The 27,213-nt window shown below is 41.4% G+C and overlaps 1 protein-coding gene across 1 annotated transcript in view; it reads left to right on the top strand.

The window, feature by feature from the left end:
- Nucleotides 1-27,213, top strand: part of SVEP1 (sushi, von Willebrand factor type A, EGF and pentraxin domain containing 1) — a 118,283-nt gene that overhangs the window by 83,708 nt on the left and 7,362 nt on the right. The window contains exons 34-47 of the mRNA XM_058044230.1: nt 195-279; nt 594-785; nt 2,676-2,843; nt 4,777-5,449; nt 6,809-9,585; nt 10,573-10,798; nt 11,893-12,048; nt 13,850-13,913; nt 14,589-14,762; nt 15,717-15,890; nt 16,318-16,491; nt 17,815-17,991; nt 19,331-19,501; nt 24,409-24,504. Coding sequence (XP_057900213.1) covers nt 195-279; nt 594-785; nt 2,676-2,843; nt 4,777-5,449; nt 6,809-9,585; nt 10,573-10,798; nt 11,893-12,048; nt 13,850-13,913; nt 14,589-14,762; nt 15,717-15,890; nt 16,318-16,491; nt 17,815-17,991; nt 19,331-19,501; nt 24,409-24,504 — 5,307 coding nt within the window. The remainder of the gene's footprint in view (nt 1-194; nt 280-593; nt 786-2,675; nt 2,844-4,776; nt 5,450-6,808; nt 9,586-10,572; nt 10,799-11,892; nt 12,049-13,849; nt 13,914-14,588; nt 14,763-15,716; nt 15,891-16,317; nt 16,492-17,814; nt 17,992-19,330; nt 19,502-24,408; nt 24,505-27,213) is intronic.

The raw sequence follows: 27,213 nt of genomic DNA, 5'->3' as shown, positions 1-27,213 counted from the left end.
AATTACTTCAGTTTCTCAGTAAGGTGAATTCAGATAAAGAGTCCTAAATGTCACTTACAGATTAGTCAAGAACTCATTGTTACCTAGGGCTTTATATTTCTTCAAATCTTTTCAGAGAAAACAAAGCAAATCCTAATCTTGTTCATTTTTGTTTGTGTTATATCAACCTCTCTTGTATTCCTGTCTTTTTAAAGCTATATCCTGTGGTGATCCAGTTATTCCAGAGAACAGTGCCATTTTTGGCTCAAATTTTACATACCATAATAAGGTGGTGTACAGGTAGGAATTCAGTATGTTTGAAGTGCTGTATTAATAACTGATTGACAATCTGGCAGCAAATAAGAGTATGGCTGAATTGAGAGATTGGTTGAAATGAAGGAGAGGAGCAAGATGGGATTAAAATAATGGAAAGACATTTGGTTATAGAGTGGCTGTTCATTAGCAGAGCTGAATGTTTACTCCAGTACTACTTCTCTATTTCCTGAAAAGAAGGATGGTTTATGCAGGTGTGGATGATGAGAAAAAAGGGATGGCTGATTATGTTGTGCACAAAAGGCCCTGTGTTTGATAGCACTTCTTTTCTTCTAATGCAGATGCAATGATGGATACAACTTGGTGGGTGAAAAGGAAATTCTATGCCTTGCTAGTGGCATGTGGAGTCATGCTCCCCCCTCCTGTGAAATGGTGACGTGCCCTAGCCCACAGGACATCAGCAATGGAAAGTACACGCTCAGTGGCACAGCCTATCTTTCCTCTGTATCATACACCTGTGACGATGGATACAGGTAAATGCACGAATGTGCCTGAGCCAAATGCAGGTGGCATACTTGTTAGGTCTGACTTATATCTGAAACAAAAAAGCTGGGATCATTGCTCAGAGTAATAAAATACTAAAACAGAATTGGAAAAGACTTCTTTATACCTTGAGGGTACTTTTTGTATTTTATCCTGAACTGGAGCAGTTCAGAAAAGTCACTCAGGATTTGCTATATACATATGTTATGCTTTTCATTTTACCATTAAACTTACAAAAATATTTTGAATATTCAGAAAAATAGTTTTTATTATTTCTGAAAGTTCTCATTTGCCTTTAAAGATCATTATGTCTCTACAACTGTAGTTCATATTACTTTTGCTGTTACTTTTCAGCACCTTTTGTGAAGGAACTTTCTGGAAGTTAATAATTTACTCCTTTAACAATTTGTACTGGTAACTTATTCTAAGTATTTGTTCTGTTTTACATTTGTAAGCAATTATACTGCAAACATATTTTTAACATGCTGCAATTAAAAATTAACACATTAATGCTATATCCAAGGATGTGACTGTACATGCAGGTTTCTGCCTCCCCTCCTATCTGCTTGTACTTATAGCAGATATGCTCTGATGTAAGTGGTCCCATATGGACCTGTTTAGGGATGACATTTTCCTGCTGCAATCATTTCCTTGTCCAGATGCAGGCAGGTAGATGAAGTGTGTTCATTTGGTGAATATTTTAATTTTGTTAGTACAAATGGATAACTCAGCTGCAGTTAAGTGTAGTGTTAAGTCATAGAATTGCATTGTGGGTTTGTCTGTACCCCACTAAACCAGGCGGTGCAATGAGTTTTTTGACTGTGGACTTTGGACATACAGGCAGCAAATACCTCATCAATTTTGATTCTTTGTCTTTACCTGTCTACCATAGGTGAGAGACGTCCTCTCTCCTTTGGTTACCACTCCAGAGGAAGGCCTCTCAAACAGTGTCCATCTTATGCTTTTTTTCTGGACCTAATCTCTTCTTTCAAGCACCTTTTAGGTGTTTTTAGTCTTAAACATATTGCCATGGGTAGGCAAAGCCTTACTTCCCTCACAAGGGCCTGTACCAAATTTGTAAAAGCATTACAAGTCCCTGTTCTGTTCCATTAACTTATTTCAGCTAAACATGGGCGTCTAATACCATTTGACACCAAATTGTAGGGAATCAGACACTCCCATGTAGGGCTCTCAGATATGATGTGGGCCCTACAGGGAACCCACAGACAGCTGATATAGCAGCTGGAGACAAGAGTCATCTCAGAGAAGTGTTTCACACTCTGTTCAGACATCCGAGTCACACCACCTGAACAAATCCTGTTTCCTCAGATAATGAAACCAAAAAATATCATTGACTTCAAATGTGTATGGCCATTCACTCAAGCCATATCCTTTACCTCCTGAAGGAACTGAATGCCTTTTTGTGAACAGACTTGAACTGGAGCTTTTCCTTCACTGTCCTGGCTGAAGATAGTGTTTTAAGTCATTGAGTGAATCAGGTCTCAGGCAGAGGCATGGTTGCAAGTCTCAAGACTGGCATGTTGTTGATGGCATACAAGTAAATTTTTAAGGTTAAACAAGTATTTCTTTTGTGTTCAAAGAGGAGCAAAGCTGCAGCAGAAATTGTGTGTGTCTGTCTTGAGAGCCTTGAGTCTTCACACGAAATCCACCAGCTTGCTCTTCAAAGTGATGTGAAGACCAGCCTTTTTTAATAGCATCGGGGTGTTTTTCCATGACCAAAGCGTGAGATTCTGGCCTCTACTAAAGTCAGTGAGAAAGACTCCTTAGTTTCACTGGAGCCCGAAAGCAAAGCAGCTCTTTCACTCTCCATCCCTCACCCAGAATGAAATGATGCCTTAATAATGGTCTTTGTGTCTCAGCCTTCAGGGACCTTCTGTACTTGTCTGTGCATCTTCAGGGAGCTGGAACAGCACACCACCAGCTTGCAACATTGTGTCTTGTGGTCCCCCTCCTGCCATCAAAGATGCAGTCATCAAAGGAGATAACTTTACTTTTGGAAACACAGTCTCTTACACCTGTAAGGAAGGGTATGTAGATCAGCACTACTGGATCAGCACTACTGGATCAGGTTGAGTAAAACTGGTGCACTGTTTGACAAGTCCTTTCTAACTGCACACTAATTCATGTTTGCTACTTCTGTCTTAACTTTTTGGAAGTTAAACGCAATGGAGATTTTTTTTGTGGGTGGTCAGGTTAGTATGAGACAGAGATTTCTTAAAGTAGTTTCAGGGGAACTGAATACACTCAAGAAGAGAAGAATAGAGAGGAATCAGGGGGAATGGTATCACAATTCAATCGGAAAGCCTTTTGCTTGGAGTTACGAGAGAACCAGTACTTCTGTGTTAAGTTCAAGGCTCTGATCATAGCAAATTCTTTATGTCTCATCAGGGTGTAAGAATGCTTTTGATGCAGTTACCACAACTGTCTGCTGTGGTATTCCAAATTCTATTTCCTTAAAATTAAGACTCTTTGTTTATTGAGGTGTATTGTTTTAAATTTATTTTTATCTACTCTATTTAGAGAAATTTTCATCAAAGAGGAGGCTCAGTTTTGATGACATCAAGCATGAAAGTATAATGCTGGACTCTGATCCTGCAAGAACCTTTGCACACAGTAATCTTTACAGCCTATAAGCAGTTCCATAAAATTTCTTGAAACTGTTCTGTCTAAAAGGCAGAGCAGGTAAGCAGAGCTTTTGCCAGTTTAGGTCCAAAGTGACTGAAGAATTTTCTGCTTTTTCTCGGTGTAAAATGGTAAATGAGAAGCCAGCATTTTTCTTATAAATTGGCTTTGCAATGTTAATTGAAACATAATTGACACAAAGCATCCTTATTATGTTTTCTAGACTGTATAGTGATTTTATAAGCTGCTTCTCTTTCTTGGGCAAGCATTTTAAATGGGGTAGGATAGCAGCATTTAAAGACTGTCACAGCTGTTTGCCTGTGACAGTGGATTATTTTAAACATTGGCACATAATGGGCTCTTTTTCTGGGGTCCAGTCATGAGGCCTTGAAAACAAATTCTGCAAACAAGACAAAAGAGTTTTACAGATGTGGCTTCAAGATCTGAACAGCCTGCAGTTGGAAAGTCAATGAGGACTTTGCAGTAGTTATTGTTTCTTTGCTCTTTGTGAGAGCACACCACAGAGAAAAAAAATTGAGAAAACAGTCACAGGTACTGTGAGTACACTACTGCCTGTTGCATATTTAAGCAGCAGAAGTTTAAGTGGGATGATGAGCTGCATGGATTAATGCCTGTTCCTGCATCCCAGAGACAGACTGGAGAACTGCAAGTACACTAACAGTATTAATGTGGTAGAATTTTATTATAAATAATTTCATTGGGTTTTTTCCAGTCAGCATTAATTGTTTTTATTGACTTTTTAATATTTTTAACAGTGAGTTTTTAGGAAGAAGTTATTTTAAAATTGCTATATGTGTTATTGGTAAGAGCATCTCTGGGTAACTCACTAAGAGGTTTCACTTTGCTTGCAAGTGTGAAAATAGATTGAAAGAGCTAATACAAAACCCCAAAAGGCCTTTCTAGGCTTTTCATCTCTTTGTTTTCTAATCAGTTTTGGTAAACAGAAACAGTTTCTGAGTGAGATCATTTCCTTGAGGATTGCATGGACCATTACAGCACAATACTAGGTTTATTGTAGTACTTTGAGGCCAAAATGGAAGTTCAGAAATGGTCATTGGATATCTTACCTCTCTCTCAGACAGACGAGAGAGAGGTAAGATGCACAAGGTGTGCTAGGATGTCCACCTTTGTGATACATCACCCATGGACATGTAGGCTTTAGGATTTTCCTTTTGAAGTTGATCATAGCTAATTTAAAAGATCCTGTTGTTCTGGGGTTCTAGCAACAAGCTCATACAGCAAGGGCTTCAGGAAACCTTAGGTAGAGATTGACAGTGCTTGTATTTTTGACTTCCTATGTGGTTTCCTTATCCACAGTTACACATTAGTTGGCCCTGAAACCATAGAGTGCTTAGCCAATGGCAAGTGGAGTGTGAGCCACCAGCAGTGCCTGGCAGTATCCTGTGATGAACCACCCCATGTGGAAAATGCATCACCAGAGAGTGGCCACCGCCTCTTTGGTGATATAGCTTATTACTTCTGTTTGGATGGTTACAGCCTGGCTGATAACTCTCAGCTGCTTTGCAACGCAGAAGGGACATGGGTGCCTCCAGAGGGCAGAGACATGCCCCACTGCATAGCTGATTTCTGTGAAAAGCCATCCACTGTCTCATACAGCATCCTGGAGTCCATTAGTAAAGCCAAGTTTGCAGCTGGCTCCGTTGTGAGCTTCAAGTGCATGGAAGGCTTCGTTCTGAACACTTCAGCCAAGATCGAATGCCTGCGAGGGGGCCAGTGGAATCCTTCTCCTCTGAGCATCCAGTGCATCCCCATCCGCTGTGGAGAGCCTCCCCACATTAGCAATGGCTACGCCAGCGGGTCCAACTACAGCTTTGGAGCAGTGGTGGCTTACAGCTGCAACAAGGGGTTCTACATCAAGGGAGAGAAGAAGCGGACCTGTGAGGCCACCGGCAACTGGAGTGGCAGTTTGCCCACGTGCCACCCAGTGTCCTGTGGAGAGCCACCGCAGCTTGAGAATGGCTTTATTAAGGTACAGAATGTGATTTCTCATCTGCCTGATACCATGGGAAGCTGAATATATCTTCACAACTGTTGCTGTTGGAGTTTTCTTCCTTCTGTTTTGCTCTTCTGTTAAAACTGAGGAAGTACATGATTGGATAGGATAAAGAAGGGGAAAAGCAGGTGGATTCCCATCAAAATCATATCTGAAAAGCATGACTATTTCCATGGGATTTCCTATCATAAAGTGGTTTATCACTTAGGAGACATATTCAACTGATTTCCTTAATGCCTTAGGCTTCATTTGTTTGGTTCTTGGGTAGCTTTCAAGTGCCTTCTTAGATATGAAGAACTGATGCCAGTTCACAAACCTTGCTTTTTGCATTGTGATAAAAAAATCTGATATGCAATAGATAAATCACCTTGAGATATTTTTTCTTCTTTTGATGCAAGCACATTTCTTTACTGAAGTCAGAACTTCCCTTTCCTTATCAAATTAAATTGCAACGATGTTGCACATTAGGCGCACAAGGGCAATATTGTGGTAAGGAAGATCAAAACCACTATTATAAAGATTTAACATTGAATTTTTGAAACATTTTTCTTCTGAGCAGCCCTCTTACTTCCTTAAATCCAGGGATTTAAGATACCAGGATACCAGATACTAGGGATACCAGATACCAGAGAATCTGCATTTGCTAAATTTGGAGGGTAGAGGTTGACATTCCAGTTCCCACATGAGTTTCCAGCAGTTTCTGTTCAGACTCCCACACAGATGCATTTTCTAATTAATGCATATCACTCTGTTTTGTCTTCCTTAGGTAGGATCGCTCCCTCATCTATTCCTTACAGTTAGAGAAAATTTTTATTACCTCAATCAAAGCCCAGACTGCAACTTTTAGTTGCTTCTCAGCTGCCTGCTCAAGGCCATGCAGCTGCATATGTGGCATTTATAAATGTCTCCTAGTTGCAGTAGATTTGAGGGCTCCAAGCTCAGATACACACAGAAGCTAAAGAATCACGACAATAATAGGCCATTTGATGGCAGCTTCCCCTCATCCATTTTTTTCCCATCTTCCTTTCCCCACCTATTTTGGTCTCATGGCTCAGGAGGGGAGAAAGCAGAGGAATTCTTTTCTAGCTTTCACCTTTTAAGGTTTGAATTTTCTGTTTTATTTTGGCCTCAGATTTCCTGAAGAGAAGAGTGCATTATTTGAGGCAAGATATTTTGTGCCAGTTACTTGCCTTCATTCCTTCTGAGACAGCCTTTACTGCTGTCAGGGATTCAGCTAGAAGCTAGACCAGGAGAACACAAGAAATTAAATCAGTCTCCTGTTGCCAAATCATGCCTCTGCATTTCAGACATGTCTCTCTCTTTACTGTTTTCCAGGACACCACTGGGCACTTCTTTGAAAATCAGGCAAATTATCAGTGTGACTCTGGTTACCAGATGGTTGGGAGCCCAGTGTTTATCTGCCAAGCAAACCGGCAGTGGTACAGTGAATCGCCCCCTTACTGCGCTCCCCTCAGCTGTGGAAAACCACCATCCATCCAGCATGGCTACTCCAAGGGAGAAACTTTTGAAATGGGCTCCAAAGTTGAGTTCTTCTGTGATGAAGGCTATGAGCTGATTGGAGATGTTTCATGGACGTGTCAAAAGTCTGGGAAATGGAGCAAAAAGCAAAGTCCCAAATGTGTGCCAGCAAAATGTCCAGAACCACCCCTGGCAGAAAACCAGCTGGTCTTGAGAGAAGTGTCTTACCAAGTCGGTGTTGTACAGTTCTCCTGCAAGGAGGGTTATGTTTTGCATGGCTCCTCCGTACTGAAATGCTTGCCCTCCCAGCAGTGGAATGATTCCTTTCCCTTCTGCAAAGTTGTACAGTGTTCTGCACCTCCCTATATCCCCTTTGGGGACCCCTTGACTTCATCCCTTCATTTTGGAAGCACTGTGAAATACATCTGTGTGGATGGGTTTTTGCTGAAGGGTGAGTCCACCATCAGGTGCCAGGCTGATGGCTCATGGAGCTTGCCTTTGCCAGAATGTATTCCCGTGGAGTGTCCTCAACCAGAAGAAATTCAGAATGGCATAGTTGATGTGCAGGGCCTCACCTTCCTTAGCACAGCCCTCTACACATGTAAACCAGGTTTTGAACTTCTAGGGAACACAACTGTCCTCTGTGGAGAAGATGGACAGTGGCTTGGGGGAAAGCCAGTTTGCAAACCTATTCAATGCCCAAGGCCTAAGAAGATTCTCAATGGCAAATATTCGTTCACAAATTTCCATTATGGACAGACAGTTAGGTATTTCTGTGACAGAGGTTTCCAGCTCCAAGGGGAGGAAACACTGCGATGCCTAGAAACAGGAGAGTGGAGTACAGAGGTTCCCTCTTGCAAGGCCATAAATTGCCAGCCCCCTCAACCCATTGAGAATGGCTTTGTGGAGGGTGCAGATTATAGCTATGGGGCCATGGTCATTTACAGCTGTGTGCCAGGCTTCCAGCTGTCAGGCCTTGCCATGCATACCTGTGAAGAATCTGGGTGGTCTAGCTCTACACCAACCTGCCTTCCGACAGACTGTGGCCTGCCTCCTCACATTGACTTCGGAGAGTACGTGCAGCTGAGACACGGGGAAAGGCGTCCTGACCAGGAGAGTGTTACAGAGAACCCCCCCCTTTCTCATGTGTTATTGGCTGACATGAAGGACTTCAAAAGTTCTTTGAAGGAAGACAGTGCAATGCAGCTCACCACTTTCTTATTTGGAACTATCATTTTATACACATGTTACTCTGGCTACGAGCTGCTGGGAAACCCTGTTCTAGCTTGCCAAGAAGATGGGGCTTGGAACGGCACTGCCCCTGCCTGTGTTTCAATAGAGTGTGCCTTGCCATCCCCCCCAGAGAATGGTTTTTTGCACGTCACAGAGAACAGGCTCGGCAGTGCAGTGAGGTACACCTGCAGGCCAGGATTCACACTGGTTGGCTCTGACACACGGCTGTGTTTGCCAAGTCGGCAGTGGAGTCACACTGCTCCTTACTGCAAAGCATTAATGTGCAATTCACCTACCCATCCTTTGAACGGGAAGGTAAGAGGGGAAAACTACACATATGGGAGTGTTGTCTACTATGAATGTGATCCTGGTTACCAGTTAAATGGCCCCGCAGAGAGGAAATGCCAAGAGAGCCAGAAATGGGATGGCAGTGAACCAATCTGCATTCCTGTCTCCTGCGGCCCACCACCAGTTCTGGAGAATGGTCAGGTAACTGGAGAGGACTACACATACCAGAGACATACAGAGTATGGGTGCAACAAAGGTTTCCTGTTAGATGGGGACAGGAGTAGAGTCTGCCTTGAAAATGGAAGCTGGAGTGGGATCACTCCGGTTTGCAGAGCTGTGATCTGCCCTGTGCCGCTGTCTCTTCCCAATGGGAGAACTACTGGCTCAGATTTCAGCTTTAATAAAGAAGTGCACTATCACTGCAATGATGGTTATAGCCTGCAAGGAGCATCGAGGCTTACCTGTCAGCATGACGGTACCTGGGACTCAGAAGCACCACACTGTGAGCCAGTCATTTGTGGACCCCCTGAAGACATCTCCCATGGCTTTCTGAATGGCTCAGCCTTCACTTTTGGGGAATTTGTCCACTATATATGCTTCCCTGGTTATGAGCTGCATGGCAATCCCTTACGGCAATGCCTGTCCACTGGGTCCTGGAGTGGGAGCCTTCCGTCTTGCCTACCCTGTGTGTGTCCTACACCACAGATTCGAAATGGGATTGTTCTTGGTACAGATTTCAGCTGTGGGACAAGTGTGCAGTTTCAATGCCTGGAGGGCTTCAAACTGCTGGGACCTCCTGAAGTCACCTGTGAGGCAGCTGGCAAATGGAGTTCTGGGTTTCCTCGCTGCGGACAGATTTCCTGTGGTGCTCCACCCATCATCCCCAACACATTTATCAATGGGAGCAGCTCTGAAGATGAGAACACAATCATCTATACCTGCTTGACAGGTTTTGTCATGAAGGGGGGTCCAGAACTGACTTGTGTGGAGACAGGTGTGTGGAAGAAGCCATACCCAAGCTGTGAGCTCTTAAGCTGTGGCCCACCACCATCTATCCCAAATGCAGAGGTTCTTGGGAACATTTACACCTATGGAAGCAAGGTCCAGTACAGGTAAGGATGACACTGCTATTCTGTTTTCATTAAAAGTCTCTGAAGGAAAGAAGATAGAATGTTCATGTACCTTCAGTTAGTGCAAGTTTCTACATACTCAGATTGACACAGCCCACATTGCCATGCACTTTATAAAGTACTGTTTGGAAAACTCCAGAAAGGCATTTCAGCCTCTTGGGCTGATGCTTCCACTGACTTTAATTTTCCATTTCCATTTACTTTCTTATTCTTCTCCACTGAAACACTGTTTTCAACATATAGGGTTTTTTATCAGGTGACAGCAACAGTCAGCAGGGTGTGCAGCTTCTCTCCTCTTGGCATTGTATTTATGGTTTTCTTCTGCTTCAGGTACCTCTTGTAATACAAAAGACTTGATATCCCTCTTCTCCCATTATCTGCATTGCAGCACTGTGCTGTCTGGAGCACTGGAGCAAATTACTCCTTTGATGGATATGAAAAACTGAGGGGTTTTTGTAAATTTCCTGGAGTACTTTTGCTGCCCACTACTAAACCCACTAGTGCAAGCCAGTTGAGTTGTTCTTGGTGAAGCACCATTGAGTGAGCCTTGGGTGTCTAAGCAAGGCTAAGGCTTAGTTTGTTCTTGGAAGAAAGTGAGATCATCTTTAGAATTGCTTGCTGCTCACACACTCTCTTTACCTCACCAGAGGCCCTCCTAGCAAAGAGATGGGCAGTGTAGAAATTGCCCTAAAACTTCCAGTACCTTCTGAGTGCTGAAGCCACCAACTCATTTTCCATTGTGATGCTACAGCAGCATGAAACAGCTGGAAATGAAGTCTGAAGTCTCCAGCTCTTGCAACAGAATTAATTCATTTGAGACATACTTCTTACAGGCTTACCTTGAAGTAATAGAAAAATCTCAAGACATATTATTAACAACTAATGCTGAAAAGTTACTGTCCTGACTTTTTAATTTATGGGTTATTCCTAGCTGTGTCTCTCTGGTCAGGTCTTCATGCTGTGTTGCAGATGTCTGGAAGGCTACACAATGGCGACAGAAGTGGATATATGCACTTGCCAGGAAGATGGACAATGGTCACCTCAAAGTATTTCCTGTTGCCCCAGAAAGTGTCCACTTCCAGGAAATATCACTAATGTAATCGTTCTTGGGACCAACTTCACTGTGAATTCAAGCATCACTTTGTCATGTGTAGAAGGCTACACTCTGGTGGGAGCAAGCACATCTACATGCAAGGTACAGTTTTATTAGCACTGTTTTATTCTGCTGGCCTTCTTGAATTCAGGAGTGCTTCTCATATCTTCCTTGCCTTTTGGCCCTTAACTGGGCACACACATCTAAAAATTTCAAAGCATATTCTGCAAAATATTTTATGTTTAGTTGTTTCCCAATAAGAACAATTGTTTTCTATGTATGGGTTTTCAGAACTAAAAATATTTTATTTCTCCTTCCATCAAAAGGCTGTCTTTTAGAAAAGCATTCATTTTAGAAAAGCATTCATTTTATCACATGGCAAGCATTAAATAACTATGTCTGAGATTTAAAAAAAATTATGTCCAAGATTTCTAATATATTTTGAGGATTGCAGGTAGAGCTTTATCTCTAGAATAACAGGCAGTTGACATCCACTGTACATCTGTAGAAACTTGAATCCTCTGTTAAAGAACAAACATCTTAATCAGTTCCACTGGTAACCTCCTGTCACATTAGCTGTGGACAGCCTCATCTTGAGTTTGTAAATAGAGTTTTAAAGTCACTAGGTACACTTGTATGAGAAAAGCTGACCATGTGTGGGTTTGCAGAGTAAGTCTTTCTTATTAAATGTTTTCCCCTCATTTTGCTGTTTCAAATATCTGTAGGAGTAGTTGTCTTTGACAAGTGTTTCTTCAGGTATCAGACTTCCCTTAGTAAGTCAGAGAAGGCTGCTGAAGCACTTAGTCATGGTGTTAGACATTCAACCAAGAGAGAAATACAAAACATGAAATCAGGCAGATGTAAGTTTTCATTCTTCTGATATGTTGTTCCCTGAGTGGTTAGGTGACCTTGCCCCAGTGAACTTGCTTTTCCAAGCTTTTTTTGCCCCTTTTTTTTTGTTCCATCTGCCTTTTAAATCTCAAGCTAAGTGTTCCTGCCAAAGATAACACTAGTCTATGTTAACATCTTGAAAATGTTACTTAAATTACCAAGTTCTATAAAGGATTGAACAGATAATATTATATCTGTACACCCACAGCAACTGGATGCTCCTACCAAGATTTTTCTTTTTCAATTAGATATGATTGCACATATAAAGCAGTGCTGTTACATTTCTAATTACATTTATTTTTCAGGAAAATGGTGTTTGGGTCCCACCATTTTCTGATGACATCTGCAGTCCTGTGTCTTGTGGAACTCCAGAGTCTCCAGAGCATGGATTTGTGGTTGGCACTGAATACAATTTCAAAGATGTGTCTCTTTATAAATGTGACTCTGGCTATGAATTACAAGTAAGCAAGCTCAAATCCCCAACACTCTAAGTTCTCATTTTCTGTTCCTGAGTGATTCCTATGGACTGCCTCATTCATTTTGACACCATGGAAGCTGGGTGTCTGCTGGTTTTTTTATTGTCTGTAGATAGTTCATGCTATGTTTGGGACAGTCTTTGAATGGTTTAAGGGTATAGTTGAAGCAAATATCCTGTTCAGAGGTATATGTCCAGCAGGTATCTTGCAGTATTTGAGTTTTCTTAACTGAAGTCCTCTACAAATGCAGCATTACATATGCTGGTGATCATAAGTTGCAGAAGAGTTAATTTCTCATGTACTTCCTTAGCCAGAGTTAGACTAGGGGTTTTTTTCTGATTTGTAGTGTCCCAATCATTGTCTGTGTGCCAAGAGTTGTGCCTTCCAGACTTAAAGTTCCTCATAAACTCCACTGCCCTCAGTTCTATGCCAGATGGTATTAAAGTGATAGATCAAAGATACTCAATTTTGTTCAATGACAGCTTTATTCCCTGATGGAGGAGGAATCAAAGTTCTTTCCTGTTCATTGTTTTTATTACAGCTTTTATCCCCACCTGAGCTCTGAAACAGCATTGCTTTCCCAGTATCAGGACTCAGGCTAGCAAGTTCAGAGCTGGCTCAGTGGTGTTTTCAAAAGCTGCAGTGAATTCAGAAATGACAGTAGGTTGCTGAGGCACAGCATGATCTCCACTGTTCCCAGGTGATGAGTGAGACATGAGGTGGTGAGATGTCTCCAGGACAGAGGCTGGCTCTTAATGCCGGTTTTGTGCGGGTCAAGCAGAGTGCAGGATTGCACTTCCTTTGTACTGTTGTAACACCAGTAACTAATTAAGAACTTCATGCATGTAAAATCACCCAGTCAGTAGTTAATTCACGCAGTCAAGTTAAAATTAGAGTTTGGAGAATGCTTAGGTAACAAAGACTTTCATTTTCATTATGTTGTCAAATAGTGCAAATATGCACTGGAGTTGAAGGTGTTGGTATTTAGACAAAAAGGTGAAGCTGCTGTTTCAAATAATTCTAGGAAGCAGTAAACCAGTGTTGTTTTACAGTAATAAGCTCTTCCAAGCTTCGTAGTCCAGTTTCGCCACCTAGTGTCAAACTGTGTCCCCACTGTAGGAGTCCTGCTTTCTTCCTTTGGGAAGCAAAGTCCATTGAGTGTGATGCCATGCAACAACATGTCAAACATCTACTCTATATCGATAGGTCTGCTTTGTAATAAAAGTACATTACAGCAAGGGACATAATTAAATATTGTCCTCCATGTCTCTGGAGAATTAAATCCTGGGCTATTAGGCTGTCCATAAAACTTGTATGTAAGAAAGAAATAATGTCATTTATAGCAAATATAAAGAATGAGTGTTCAGGATGTGGTTAAATCAGCACATCATGTTTATCAAACTCAAGCTTGTATAGTTGTTGAAAAAATTCCTAGTTGAATTTCCTATAAGTAAATCCTGAAAGGAGAAAAATTGTCATCACAACACATTCCTATGAGCAAGAATGATAAAACTGAAAAAAAAAAAAAAGATGATTCTCCAGAGATATAAGGACAAGAGAACTAACTGGCCCCACAAACTTTTGATTTATAAAAGACACCCATCATTTTGCAGAAAATTGTGCCATAAACTCTAAGAGTAGCCTTGGGCTGTAGCACTTCATTTTCTCTTTGGATGGGTGGCACATGGAGAAAAAGCTTCCTCACTTTGCTGGATCCTTAAGATGATGGGAGAAAAGAGTTTATTAAAGTAAAGTTGTTCTTTGAACATTTTCTCTTGTTTCACAGGGTGCTGCAGAACGGACTTGCCAAGAAGACAAGCTTTGGAGTGGCAGTGTGCCAGTGTGCAGAAGTATGTTCTACCTGAATCTATTGCTTAATGTTGGTCAAGGGTGATGTCACACAACAGAAATCACTAATGCTCATTTTGCTTTATAACCCATACTGTCTGCATTTACCTAATTTTTTTTGGTAAGTACTGCTGGTAACAACCTGGAAGGGCAGAGTTGCTGGTGTGTGCAGGTAGCAGTGTGAAGAAAATCTCTACACCTTTCTGCCTTGCTCCTCTGCAGAAAGCTTCCAGTCTGACACTTGAGGTCATGGGTTCTGCGGTTACTGAGGACCTCTGAGCACATTAGTTGCCAGGAATTACACATATTTAGCATCCTCCAATGTAACTCTGTGGATGTCATTCTCAAAGGCACTTCACTTCTCTGAGATGTCATTGATTGCAGTGCTGAAATAGGAGTTTCTACACAAATGTTTACACGGACTTCAGCTGCTGGCTGAAGGAGGCAGCCGTTTCCTGAGGCTTCCTGCCAGCACAGTCGCAATAGATTTTTTACTTTTAGCATGAAGTGGAAGCACCAAGTATGATTCTGCTCTGCTACTCAGGGACAAATTCCTGGCAATGACCAGGTAACTGCTATGTTCTTTCCTGTTTCTCAGAGTAAAACCTGTGGAGGAGCTATGAACAAAACAAGCCATACGCATTTTGTTTGATTGGAAAGTATTGCTTACATTGCAGGAATATCATGTGGACCCCCAGATATGATAGAAAATGGATCGGTTCAGGGAGAGGAGTTCCTGTTTGGCAGTGAAGTTTTTTACAGCTGTGACCCTGGCTTTGAGCTACAGGGGTCAAGCAGAAGGATTTGCCACGTTGACAGAAAGTGGAGCCCTTCTGCCCCAACATGCATACGTAAGTAGCATGCAGAGCAATGTTATGTCCAGGAAAGCTAGGGCAGGAGGAGAGTGTTTTGTCTGGCTTCCTCCCTGTCTTTCCCTCCAGCAAAGGGCTGTAAGAGGAGCAGCAAGAGGAAAAGCCAGCAGTACTTCTCTGATCAGAAGCAATCTCCTTTTGGCACATTGAAATGGCATAAACATAGAGAGGGTCATGCTGAAGTCAGTAGGGTAGGAATGTGGCCTACTACATCTGACTTGCCTTGAATTATGATGTGCAGAGCCTTGGACATGTTCACCCCTGCCATGCCAAAGCAAGTATATCTTGGCCACTGAGTATGTCTTGGCCACAGCTGTGCTCCCTAGGATCAAGTCTTGGCTCTCGAACAAGAAAATAACTAATTGAAGGAGCTTAGGAAGAAGGATTTATGACTTATTTCATACGGCTTATAAATAAAATGCAAATACTTATAGTCTTTGCCAATAAATAATTTTCCATCTTTTCTTGCTGGTGTCATAGTCCTATGCCTTGCATTCTTCTCTCTCACCTTTGATGAGGTTACTTGGTCTCCACAGTGTGGGACAGGGGTCAAGATTCTTCTTAAGTACTGCCATTTGTTCTGGAGCACATTTTGAGGTCATCTTCCACTGTAGGAGCACAAAAGGGACTGAAAATGCAGCCTCAGGCATGCACAGAAGAAATATTCTGGATCCTCTGTTGGTTTGAACACACCTCATATCTTATAACACCACCAAATACAGTTAGACGCACTTTCAGGTGTCTGCAGTGTGAACCCCAGGAGAAAGGGTGGGAAAGGAATTGTATAACTCTTCTCCATGTAACAGTTCACAGCTTCTTTCCTGCTGTCCTTCTGTTAATTCAGGATGAGAACAGAGCTATCAGATGGTGTGTGACTCATAGAAGGAATAGTCTTCATTGTGTATAAAACCCAAAAGTTTTCTTCTCTCCTAGAAATTACTTGTGGTCTTCATCCTTCCATTGAAAAAGCAGAAGCCATTTCTACTGGAAGCACATACAGAAGTAATGTAACCTATGTGTGCAGCTCTGGATACCATCTCGTTGGGCCCCAGAATATCACATGTCTTGCCAATGGGAGCTGGAGTAAGCCCTTGCCATTGTGTGAAGGTAACTGTTTGGTTTCATGTCCTGGAACGTTTCAATATGGGATAAGCAATAGCTCCTCCCTTATGCATGGATATCATATAATCCAGAGACTGAGTTGCTTTTGAAAAATGATTCTGTAATATGGGGTTTCTGGAGAACCTATCAGTGGCAAGAAAGAATGATTTCCATCTTTCTGCCCTACTGGCCCCAGTCTGAAGTCATAAATGTGTCTGTCCTCACTTCCCCATTTTGTTGGGGCTTTTCTTCATCATCAGAAGAAGCTTCTGTTCTAGGCTGGTTACATTTCCTTCCCAGGGTTACTGAATCAATGTTCTTCATGATTTATAAGACTATATTGACTTTTAACATAATGTGTTATTAATTTAGGAAATGTTTGAAGTCCAGGACTAAATATCAAGCTGAATTAATAAGACCCCTTCCTTTGCAGAGACCAGATGCAAAATTCCAGTTTCCTTGCTGAATGGGAAAGCAATTTATGAAAACAATACAGTTGGCAGTACAGTAACATATCTCTGTGAGAGGGGATACAGCTTGGAAGGAGAACCAGCAGCAGAGTGCACAAGAGATGGAAGATGGAGTAATCCCTTGCCTCTCTGTAAACGTGTGTGTTTGCTTTGTAATGGAAAAGTTTTTGCAGAGAAACAATAGGGGCAGTTACTGATACAAGTTAAAGCATTAATTTCTCTGAGTGTATTTTTGTGACAGTAAGAGAACAAGCTGCCTTCTGCATAGGTCCCTCTAGTTGGAAAGATGACATAAAATGGGGTTGTTGGTTGTTGTTATAGTCAAACACTTGATATATAGTAGAAGCAGGTGAGAGAATCATTTGGAGGAGAAGGGAAAGGGAGACTTCATTGTCATCCACAAGTGACATGTTGACAGGGTGCAAAGGAAAATGTGCCAGATTCTTCTCAGAGTTCAACAGTGGTAGAGTGAAATGCAATGGACACTAGTTGCAATAAAGCAAAGCTCCAGTGAATTTTTTGAAGAAACTTTTTGCCATCAACAGAGTCAAGCGGAGGAGAAGAAACCCAGAGAGGACATGAGATCTCCATCCACAGTCACCCAAATTTAACTCAAATTTCTGATCAGGTTCCAGAGCAACTTCTAACCTAGCTGGCCATATTTGGAGAAGAAGGTTGGACTTAATGGCTGTATAAATTCTTCTGCAATTCTGTGAAATAGTGTGTTTTGTACATGTTCACTGCACCCACACACCCACAATAGCCTTTCTTGTTACTGTATGTGTCTGTAACTCATTTTAAGACCTAGTGTAGTCTTAGGATGGTTAATTTAGACATTTAATTTTTGTATTGCAAAGTACTTATTCATTTTAGTATCAAGACACTGACATAAATCTCTGCTCTTTATGGAGCCAATATTTTCCACACTGGTGATGAGATCACCAATAGACCATGCAAAAATAGCCCAGCAAGCTTACAGCCAGCAATAAATAAAATTAGAGAGATCCTAAACCCCAGTGAATGACACAGTAAGTCTCTAATCAAACATCTGAATTTTTGCTGCTCTTTATTGATCCAGCCCCTCCAAACATGAATTAGGATAGGTCTGGTTCTCTTTTATAGGAAGGTTATGGTAAACAGGAAGGACAAGAGAGAATGGTTTCACAGCAACAAGTAGGATATTTTTCACTTAAATCCTTAGTATGTCCTTAGTATGGCATCAGCAGAACATGGTAGCAAGCCATGAGGCAGCAGTGAATTAGAAATTTTTTAATTACTATTTTATGACCCAAATCTCATCATTTCAAATCAAATTACAAATTGGGTTCACATCCATTCAGCATCCATTTCTTCTCATGTGTTTTGGGTTTGAAATTTGCAGAAACTATTCTAAAAGTGGTCTCTCTTCCTTCCGTCTCTTTTTCTTCCCTTCTTTTCCCTCACACCCTTACTTTTAACAGCAAACCCTTGTCCTGTGCCTTTCGTAATCCCAGAGAATGCCCTTCTGTCAGAGGTGGATTTTCATGTTGGCCAGAATGTATCCATCAGGTGCAGGGAAGGCTACCAGCTGAAAGGGCAGTCTGTGATCACCTGCAAGGCTGATGAGACCTGGACTCCAGCCACAGCTAAGTGTGAAAGTAAGTACAAGACACGCTGTTCCACAGGGATTGGTACTTCCCAGAGGGCTCTAAGAAGCTCTAGAGAAGAGCTATGTTTTCTTTCTTTCTAACAAAGGTGTTCCTTTAGAAGGACTCAGAATACATCTGTGTGGGTTGGTGTTTCAACAGTATTCATCCTACTATTTACTAGGCCCTTCTCTATATGTATTCTTCATTTACCTTTTGCAAGCCCTGGAGCTGGGTTGGTTGCTGGATACCCTAAATACCCTAAGAATGATTTCTATGAGATTATGGGTGATAAGACAAGAGCTGCAGAAAGATGTGCTGCCTTTTATTTTATTTATTGATATTCACAGCAGGCAGTATCCTTTAGCAAGCATGTTGGAAAGACTTTTGACTTCTTGTAAGCAATACTGTTTAGACTCATGGGATCACAGAATGGGTTGGGTTGGAAAGGATGTTTAAGATCATCTAGTTCCAACCCCTCTGCTATGGGTAGGGATGCTATTCATTAAATCAGGCTGCTCAGGGCCCCATCCAGCCTGGCCTTGAACACTTACAGGTATGGGGTATCCACAGCTTCCTTGGGCAACCTGTTCCAGCACCTCATCACTGTCTGGGTAAAGAATTTCTTTCTAATATCTAAACTAAATGTTTTAAACTTCTTTCAGTTTAAAACCATTGCCTCTTGTTCTGTCTCTATCTTCCCATATAAATATTACCTCCTCTTAATAAGACCCTTTAAGGAACAGGAAAGCAGCAATGAGGTCTCCCTGAAGCCTTCTCCTGGATCCATGCTGAATAATCCCAGCTCTTTTTACCTGTCTGGTTAGGAGAGATGCATTCCTCTGCCCTTCTCTGGACCTGTTCTTTCTTGTCCTGAGGACCCCAGAGATGGATGCAGCACTCCAGATGGGGTCTCATAAGGGCAGAATAGAGTGAGATAATCCCCTCTCTCACCCTGCTGGTCTCACTTCTTTTGATGCAGCCCAGGATACCAGTGGCTTTCAGGGCTCTGTCCAAAAATGCAGCTGTTGGTTCATTTCCAGCCTCTCACCATGAAGAATCCCCAAGCCCTTCTCAGAGCTGCTCTCAGTGACTTCTTCTCCTAGTCTGTACTCACGTTTGGTATTGCCCTGACCTGAGTGCAGCACTTTGCACTTGGCCTTGTTGAACATCATGGGATTCTCATGAGCCCACTTCTTAAGTTTGTCTGGATCCTTGGACTCCATTGCTGATTGACCATCTGGAAGGTGTCCGTGACACCTCCGCCCCCAACAGCATTGTCTCCAGGGTTAAAATCTGTGTCATGTAGGCTCTGCAGCTCACCAACATCTGGATGGTTTCTTTTGTTTAGAGATATCTTGTGGTCCCCCAGCTCATGTAGAGAATGCTCTGATTCGTGGTAGCTTCTATCAGTATGGAGACATGATCACCTATTCATGCTACAGTGGGTACATGCTGGAGGGGCCCCTGCGGAGTATTTGCTTGGAAAATGGAACATGGACAACACCACCTGCCTGCAAAGGTAAGTATTTTTTACTAACAGAATGATAGCTTAACTTGCCATAAACACAGAAGTGTCATCCTAGGTGCAATAAAAAGTGAAATTTTTGCTAGTTTTATTGCAGTCATATTTCCACTCAGGGCACTTAATTCCATGTTATTGCTTTATTTCCAGTTTAAAGAGGAGGCTTCCATAATTTTTTCTTTAGTCCTAGCTAGTCTTAGGGTTTCTTTTGCTACGGTGTTGTATCCTACACCTAGTATCTTTTCTCCTGACATCTTTTGCAAGAAAGTGGCAGACCTAGTTATCTCCTTGACAAGCTGACTTGTTTCAGAAAAGCACTGCCAGTCAGTTTTTCACAGTCAAAAACTGAACACTGCAGAAACCAAAATAGAACAAATGGGTTCTTAGTCCCTCACTATGCTTAAAGTGTGGCAGCTCCTGAAATTCAATTTGCAATAAGAGGTAGATTGATATAGCTCACTAAATAATACACACTGAGCCCTCTAGAAAATCCATAGATTTAACAATATACCAGGCTTTCTACACTTGGCAGATCAGCAGGTATTTGTTATTTCTTGGTCTGTTGAGCTAAAACATTCACTTTTTTAAAGCCAAGAGTTAACTCTTCCATTTAGAAGATTCAAATAAATAAAAAGTTTTGAACAGAAAATGGGGGAAACAAAGAATTGAAGAGAAAATAAGCTCAACAATAAAAAACATATATAAGCATATTCAAATACTAACTTAAAGCCATGGATGAGTCACAGCAAAAGAGTTCAGGGTCATAGGGCTTTGGTGGAAGAGATCTTGTCATCTGCCATTTCCATGTCAGAAGCGTGGCTTGCTCTCTGCTGCTGGGCAGCTGTGGAGCAGGGAGTTAGCTGCACCCTGAAGTCTTATTTCAGACTGTGGAACAGCCACCATGACAAATCAAGCTTTAGGTATTTTATTGAGAAAACAGAAAACCTAACAACACAGCAGTGGCCAGTCACGACCAGCCCCATTCCTCTTCACACAGAAGAAGAAAAGTTCAAGGACACTCACCTGGGAGCATTGGAGTCATTATCAGAATTGTCAGGTCAGCCTCTCCTGCAAGTCTCAGCTCCCCATATCAAAATACAAGCAACATTTCTTCCTTCCTCAGAGAGTTTCTGTTCAGGTTAGAAGCCATTTGGAGATAGAGGATTCTATACTGTGCTAAGCCTGACAAATCATGGACCCCTCATCAGTTTTTTTATATGAATTCTGACAGTAAAATATTATGAATGTTAATAGATAAATAAGTTGAGTTACCCTACTCTATGAAAGCAGGCACTCCCCTAAATTCCTGTATGTGATAGTTACAATGTCTTGCCTAAAAATCATGGATCAGTAGAGCATTTTGAGGAGAACCAGAACCAAAGAAGAGGGTTTGCAACTCCTGAATATTTCAGGAGTAGAGTAGCTTTTCCTGAGAAACAGGTTTGTCTTGGATTTGTGACCATGGCTTGCCACTGGCATGAATAACTACCCATCACGCAGCCAAGTAGAGAAGATTTGAAGGAAAAGCAACTGAGTTACTTCAGTTATCATGATGTGTCCAGAAGTGCTTTTGGAAATTTGCGCTCCCAAAGCACAAGGCTGTTTCTAAAAAGTTTGTATTTCTAAACTGTGATAGCTACAGAATTCAAGGGATCTCTGCATAATAGCTACTTTACCTAAGCTAGAATTCAATAGCAAAATTATTTGGATAATATCTGTTCCAGTTGTAGCACTTTGGATTTTTCAATTGTCCTTTTAATATCACCAGCTTTACTTTTTATTCTTATTTAATATTTATTAGTTACAAAGAACTCCTTTATGCCAAGGGATGCAATTGTCTGCTAAGAAAGGTCACCAGGGACCAAGAAGGGTTGATCTGCAAAGCACTGTCAAACATTCTGTTTGCAACACTGCCATATCTATTGGGACTGTTCAGAGGAATAAGTATTAAGGAAAAATTATTTCAAAAAATGCAGTGAAGAGGTGGAGACATGATGAAGGTGGAAAACAAAGCAGAATAATCTGTGTATTAAGAGAGGGGAATAACAATTTCCCTCCTCTTTTCTAAAAGGAGACTTTAAAAGAGCTAAAGATGCGCTGAGTTTCTGAGAGGACTGTCCTGCATTTTCATGACATATGTCAAAGTAATCTTTCAAAACTGCTTTATGATTCATATGAGTGATTTTCCTAACAAAAGTCCTACAGGACCCAAGCCTTTGTGGTCTACATCAGAAACTACATGAAAGCACTCTTTGTAATGAGTCATGCTGCATTTCTTGTTTATGGCTGTGTGAGTTGATTATTAATATGTTCTAAGCCTGCTTGAAACGTTCTGACCCAGCTGAACAGGTTTGTTAATGTAAATATTATAATTAAAAAGCAGACTTCTTTGGAAGAGCTCTCACCACAGCCACACTTGCCTGAATCACCGCTGGTTAGAGGTTGCTGACCAGATTCTGATCTGAGTTTCAGGGGTGAGAAGTATTAGCCTGGATCTGCTGATAGTAATTATCTGCAGGACTCATCAGGCTGCTCAGATGCGCGCAGCTTACCTGGCTCCTTACCTGACTTTCTGAAGTGCTCTAAAACTCTTGTCTGTTTGCCCTCTTCACATCTTGTTGACTCTGAGTGGTCCATGTGGAGCTGTCAACAAGAAAGTTTGTACCCCATCAGCAAATAAGAACATTATGAGAGGGAAGCTGGGGCCTGGGGAAATTGTTCACTTGCAACCACAAGGAAGCATTTTGTAAAGCTGAAAACAGATAACAGAATTTATTTTTCCCCTTCTGACACGTTTGACTTGCAGCAGAGTAATGCTTTTGTGTCCTGTGTCAATAAATGTACAAGGGGATGTCAAAAGATTGATACCATGGATGTGAGATTTGCTACCATAAATTAAAGTCACAATTGATACTTTCTATTCTCTCCCCAGCACATCAGGACTGCATTCGTAGTTTTTACAATAGACAAAAAAAATAAAAAAAAGATCTCAGCTTAACTTCCAGTCCATTTTTCTGGTCTTGTCTGTTGATAAGAGTAATCCTCACAGATACAGACAAGTAGTCTTTGCTTGCCTAAATTGGTGTATAACAAGTGCACATCTAGGGATGATACATTCTCATTCAGTTTCACAACCAGGACCTGGGCAGAAACCCAGGAAAAGCCTATCTCTACCTGACATCTGATTACTGACTAGCAAGGAGTTGCCATCCAGAGCAATTTTTGTAACTCATGAAATATCTGCATCTTCTACATTAACAGAGAGGAAGAATATTTCAGAGACCTTATTTCGTGGGCTTTGAATTTAATGTAGGATATCATTTATACATGAATATTGTACCTCACATCCCATTATACATTCATGGAATATTGTTTAAGTGGTGTAGATCACACAAAGCTTTAAATGGTTCTTCCATTGCAGAAAAGAAACCTGTTTGGCACACTATTCTGCTTTAGTCAACACCCAGAGACAAGCTGTCTATGTAGTAATAGATGTTTTTACAACAAAAATTTCCAAAATCACTGTTAAAATATTGTAAATTATATTAATCTTTCAGAGATCTCTTCCCATTCTCATTATCAGTTGACACTTGATGGGAAGGCTCTTGAGACTGAAAAATAACATGGCAGAGCCTTGGCCTCATTTCAACAGACTCCAAGCTGTATCTTGCATTTTGGCATGGCTTAGCTACAGGAGTGACTCAAGTTTGTCTCTCTGGGGGAAAGATTTTCATTCTTCCCAATGAGGATTTCAGGTCTGAACAGTGTTTCAGTGTGCCAGTCCACTGTTTGTATTGAATGCTAACAAACACTCAAAGCTTAAATGCATATTTTGCTCACCTAATAACTAACTAACAATAGCAGTTCAGATGCAATTAGGAGTTCAGATTGAGTTTCCTGAGATTACTGTCAATCTTATTACTTATTTGTTCTGTCATATTGTCTTGAAGCTGCAATTTTTTATTTTCTCCGTATGGTGTGTACACCAACATGAGAAAGATCATGCTTTCTCCAATGATCTTTAAATATAACACATTTGTGCATAGCTTTCACCTGGTTTTCTAAAGTAGACCTGGTTTCCCTGGATGTGTATGACAAGAGATGGTACAGTGTCATCGAAGTGACAAAGAAGTCCAAAGTCTGTCCAGCCCAGGCACCACATTGGCCCAGCATGACAGACTCCACTCCAAATTCCTCACTTTCATGATCAGGTGCATATTAATAGGAACGGAAGCCGAGGAGCCCCAGTCAGTGTGAATGCTTGGCGAGGTTTGTAGTCATACTTTGAGTTCCAGAGGTGAATACTTACTGTGCCACTGCTGCACCCTTTTTGGTCACTTCTCATTATGGTGGATGATAGTGCAGTAAAAATTGCCTGTTCTATCACACAGTTAATCTTACTTTAGACAGTGTATGCCAGATGGCATTATCTTGGTGTTTCATACCAAGATTAGAAGAAAGCTTGATTCTATTCCAGAGTCAATGTAGAAGGCCTGGGTGAAGGGGTGAGGAGGGTACTAGGTTTTTATGGTGTATTGTATGGGTATTTTAATTTTGTATTACAAAAGTTAGTGGGAAAATCAGATAAAGAATAGTGTCAGCCTTGAAACAGTATCCAAATAACTTATTCAACTATAAATATGTCTACATTTTCATTCTTTCTGTGGACAGTCTTTTGATTATCTTAATGATTCCACACTCTTGCTTACAGTACCTAATCAAACACATAGAGCCAGAAGATGATGTAGCCCTTGAAATCAAAACCAGGCAATGTTTCTGAACTTCACTGCATTTGTTTGTTCTGCTCTAAGCTTTACTCTGCAAAGGTCTGTGCAAGTTACTGCTGAGTTACTAGGCTTCTAATTCAGTGTCCAGAGTTTGTAATGAAGTCACGGTGTTTCCAGCTGTCTGCCGGTTCCCGTGCCAGAACGGCGGCGTCTGTGAGCGACCCAATGCCTGCTCCTGTCCCGATGGCTGGATGGGCCGTCTCTGCGAAGAGCGTATGTATGCCATCCCTAACTGTAATCCTAAGGGCTTTGTTGGTAATGATGAAGATGAATTTACTGCAGTGAACCAGAAGAGGCATAAGAGATAAAACCATAAAAATCATTAATATATTCTGCTTGACAAATGTAAGGGAACAGAAAGGTATATACTTGGCTTGTTTCTAGAAAAATAACTGTTCCCTTACATCTTCAAAGCAAAATAAGTACTTTTTAAATTGATGTGATTTTGTTTCTCGGTGCTCTTTCACTGTGGCTGAAGAACACCTTGTTTCAGTTCTCCAAAGTCTGTTTCTAATAGCAATACCTGATAGTTTTGGGGAATGAACAGTGATTAGAACAGAAGAGACGTGAGCGTTCTGCTGGTGGCTACATTAGTTTCTTGGCTTCCATTTTTATCAGTCTGTGGTTATGAACCTCATCAGTTCATGTTCAAATAATGTAATGTGTCACATTCTCCAGGCTGTCCCTCCTGACCTGTGTACTTGTCCCTCAGAAGTTCTAGACTTGTTTTTCCTGTCATGAATTTCCAAATTATTAGAGAACTGGAACTGTTGTCACTGAAAAGAGCCAAATCTAACTCTCAAATCAGATTCCCTGGGTGACATCGGGATGCCAGTTTGATCCATGTTTCTCTTCATGGTGGTCTTAGCACAAGGAATTTGGGAGATTTAACCCTTTCAGCCTGGCATAGCTGCTGCATGAGGAGCCTTATTACTGTACATATAGTAAGGCATAGCCTATGTGGAGAGAAAAGGAGGTGCCTTTATTTAGTATTTAGTATTCAGTATGTATTAAAGCAACCTGGGAGGGTCTTCAGGGTGAGAGACATGGACGAGAATCTTAGTTCATGATCAGAAGGCTGGATTTATTGATATATGATATATAATACATTATAACTATACTAAAAGGAATAGAGAGAAAAGTTGCAGAGGCTTGCTAAGCTAAGAATAGAATAGGAAAGAATCCATAACAAAGTTTTGTGTCCAGCAGAAAGCAAGGACAAACTCTCCCGTGAGTGGTCAGCAAATCCAAACACTCACAGAAGACCAATCACAGATGCTCCTGTTACATTCCACATCAGCAGATAATTAATGTTTACATTTTTCTTCTGGGGCCCCAGCTTCCCAGAAAGGACAAATCCTAAAAGAGAGGATTTTATGAAAAAATGTCTGCGACAAGTATGGCCCTGATGTAAGGTTTTAGCATGTCCAAGATCTACAGCAGGGGTGGTGTCACTGTCCCCAAATCTGAGTCACTGCCTCTGAATATATATGGAAACCTACAAAAATTGTGCACATTCTCATCTACTTCTTGGAAAAGAATATGGTTCAAATATTATAGATGAATCATGTGTTAAAATGGTCCTCTGAATCTCTGCAGCTTTCAAGTCTTCTCTGTGACAGTGTCAGTTTCACATGGCAGAAATTAGTAGTAGATACAGAATGAAAACAAGAGGTTCAGCAAGTTTCATCTTTTTGCATTTATGGAAACTCCAGCTATGTAGTGTATTCACACAGCTCCTCTTTTTCTGTCCCTGTGCCTGGCAGTATCACCACAGCCATTTGTGCAACTGAGTCCTGTAAGTCTCACAGTCAGCAGGAGAGGCTTGCACCCTGTGTCTGAAAAATTGTGTTTGGTATCCCACAATTGAATTTATTAGTTTCATCAGTAATGACACTTAAGCATTCTCCAGAACTAGACATTTCATTTATGATCCCAGCCATTTCAGTCATCATCCAATTCAGACTGGCAACTGACCAGGCAGGTCACACTTCATGAAGGTACAGGCACTAGGGGTTTGGTTTGTTTTTTTTGTTTTGGTTTGTTTTGTTTTACTTTAGTATAGATAGTTAGAAAAGGGGAAAGAATTCCCACAATTGGTCAGTACAACACCAGTTTTGCATTGCTTGTCAAACCAGGGCAGCAGTGAACAGAAAAACAGTTTTAGTCTTTGAAGTTGAGGGCCTGTTCTGGAAGCCCAAGGAATTTTTGAGCACTAGCACTGAGCACTGACTTGTCAGTATCAAGCCACAATAAGCACACTGAGAGAATTTAGTCACCTTGTAGTTCACAGTACCTTTCACAAAAAAGATAGGATTCATCTTCTTGAGAGAGTCCTGACTATTCTAAAGAACTTGCATGGTACTACAAGTTTAATGATTTAGAAAAGTATTTTCTGGTGATACAGGTTAGTCCTCTGAGGCTCATGGAAGTTCACAATCATTTTTTTATCCAAGCTGACTGTACCTGCTCAGCTTGATGTCTGCTGTGCAGCAGAAGAGAAACCCCTACCTCAGTCTTATGCAGCCCCCATCCACCGTCCCAGTATTAAACTCTACTGGAAATGCCTCTTGAGGGTCCAAATTTGAGACTCAGCTCAACTTTTGCTCTTCTTAGAGCAGGTATGCTCAAGTACTCTGTTCACTTAGCATAGTGGGGATGATAGTTTTGTGAAGATACTTAAAGCATGAACACATGGGAATTTTGCAGATCTGCTCCTAGGAGCAGTGTAGCTCGATTGCTGCTCTGTCCAGAGGTCATCAGCTGATTGGTATGTGCTTTGTTTCTTCCCCAGAGTTTCCAGCCCTAGCCTTTTTCACCCAAAATGCCTTATATCCAAGCTGCCTTTCCCAAGGGGCATACAGTTTCACCTGTCTCAGCATGTTTTCACTGGCCTAGACAAAGTGCTTTTCTATGGGCAGG

Source organism: Melospiza georgiana, chromosome Z (genome assembly GCF_028018845.1).
Source record: "Melospiza georgiana isolate bMelGeo1 chromosome Z, bMelGeo1.pri, whole genome shotgun sequence".
Lineage (NCBI taxonomy): Eukaryota > Metazoa > Chordata > Aves > Passeriformes > Passerellidae > Melospiza > Melospiza georgiana.
This window is presented reverse-complemented; position numbering and strand designations above follow the sequence as displayed.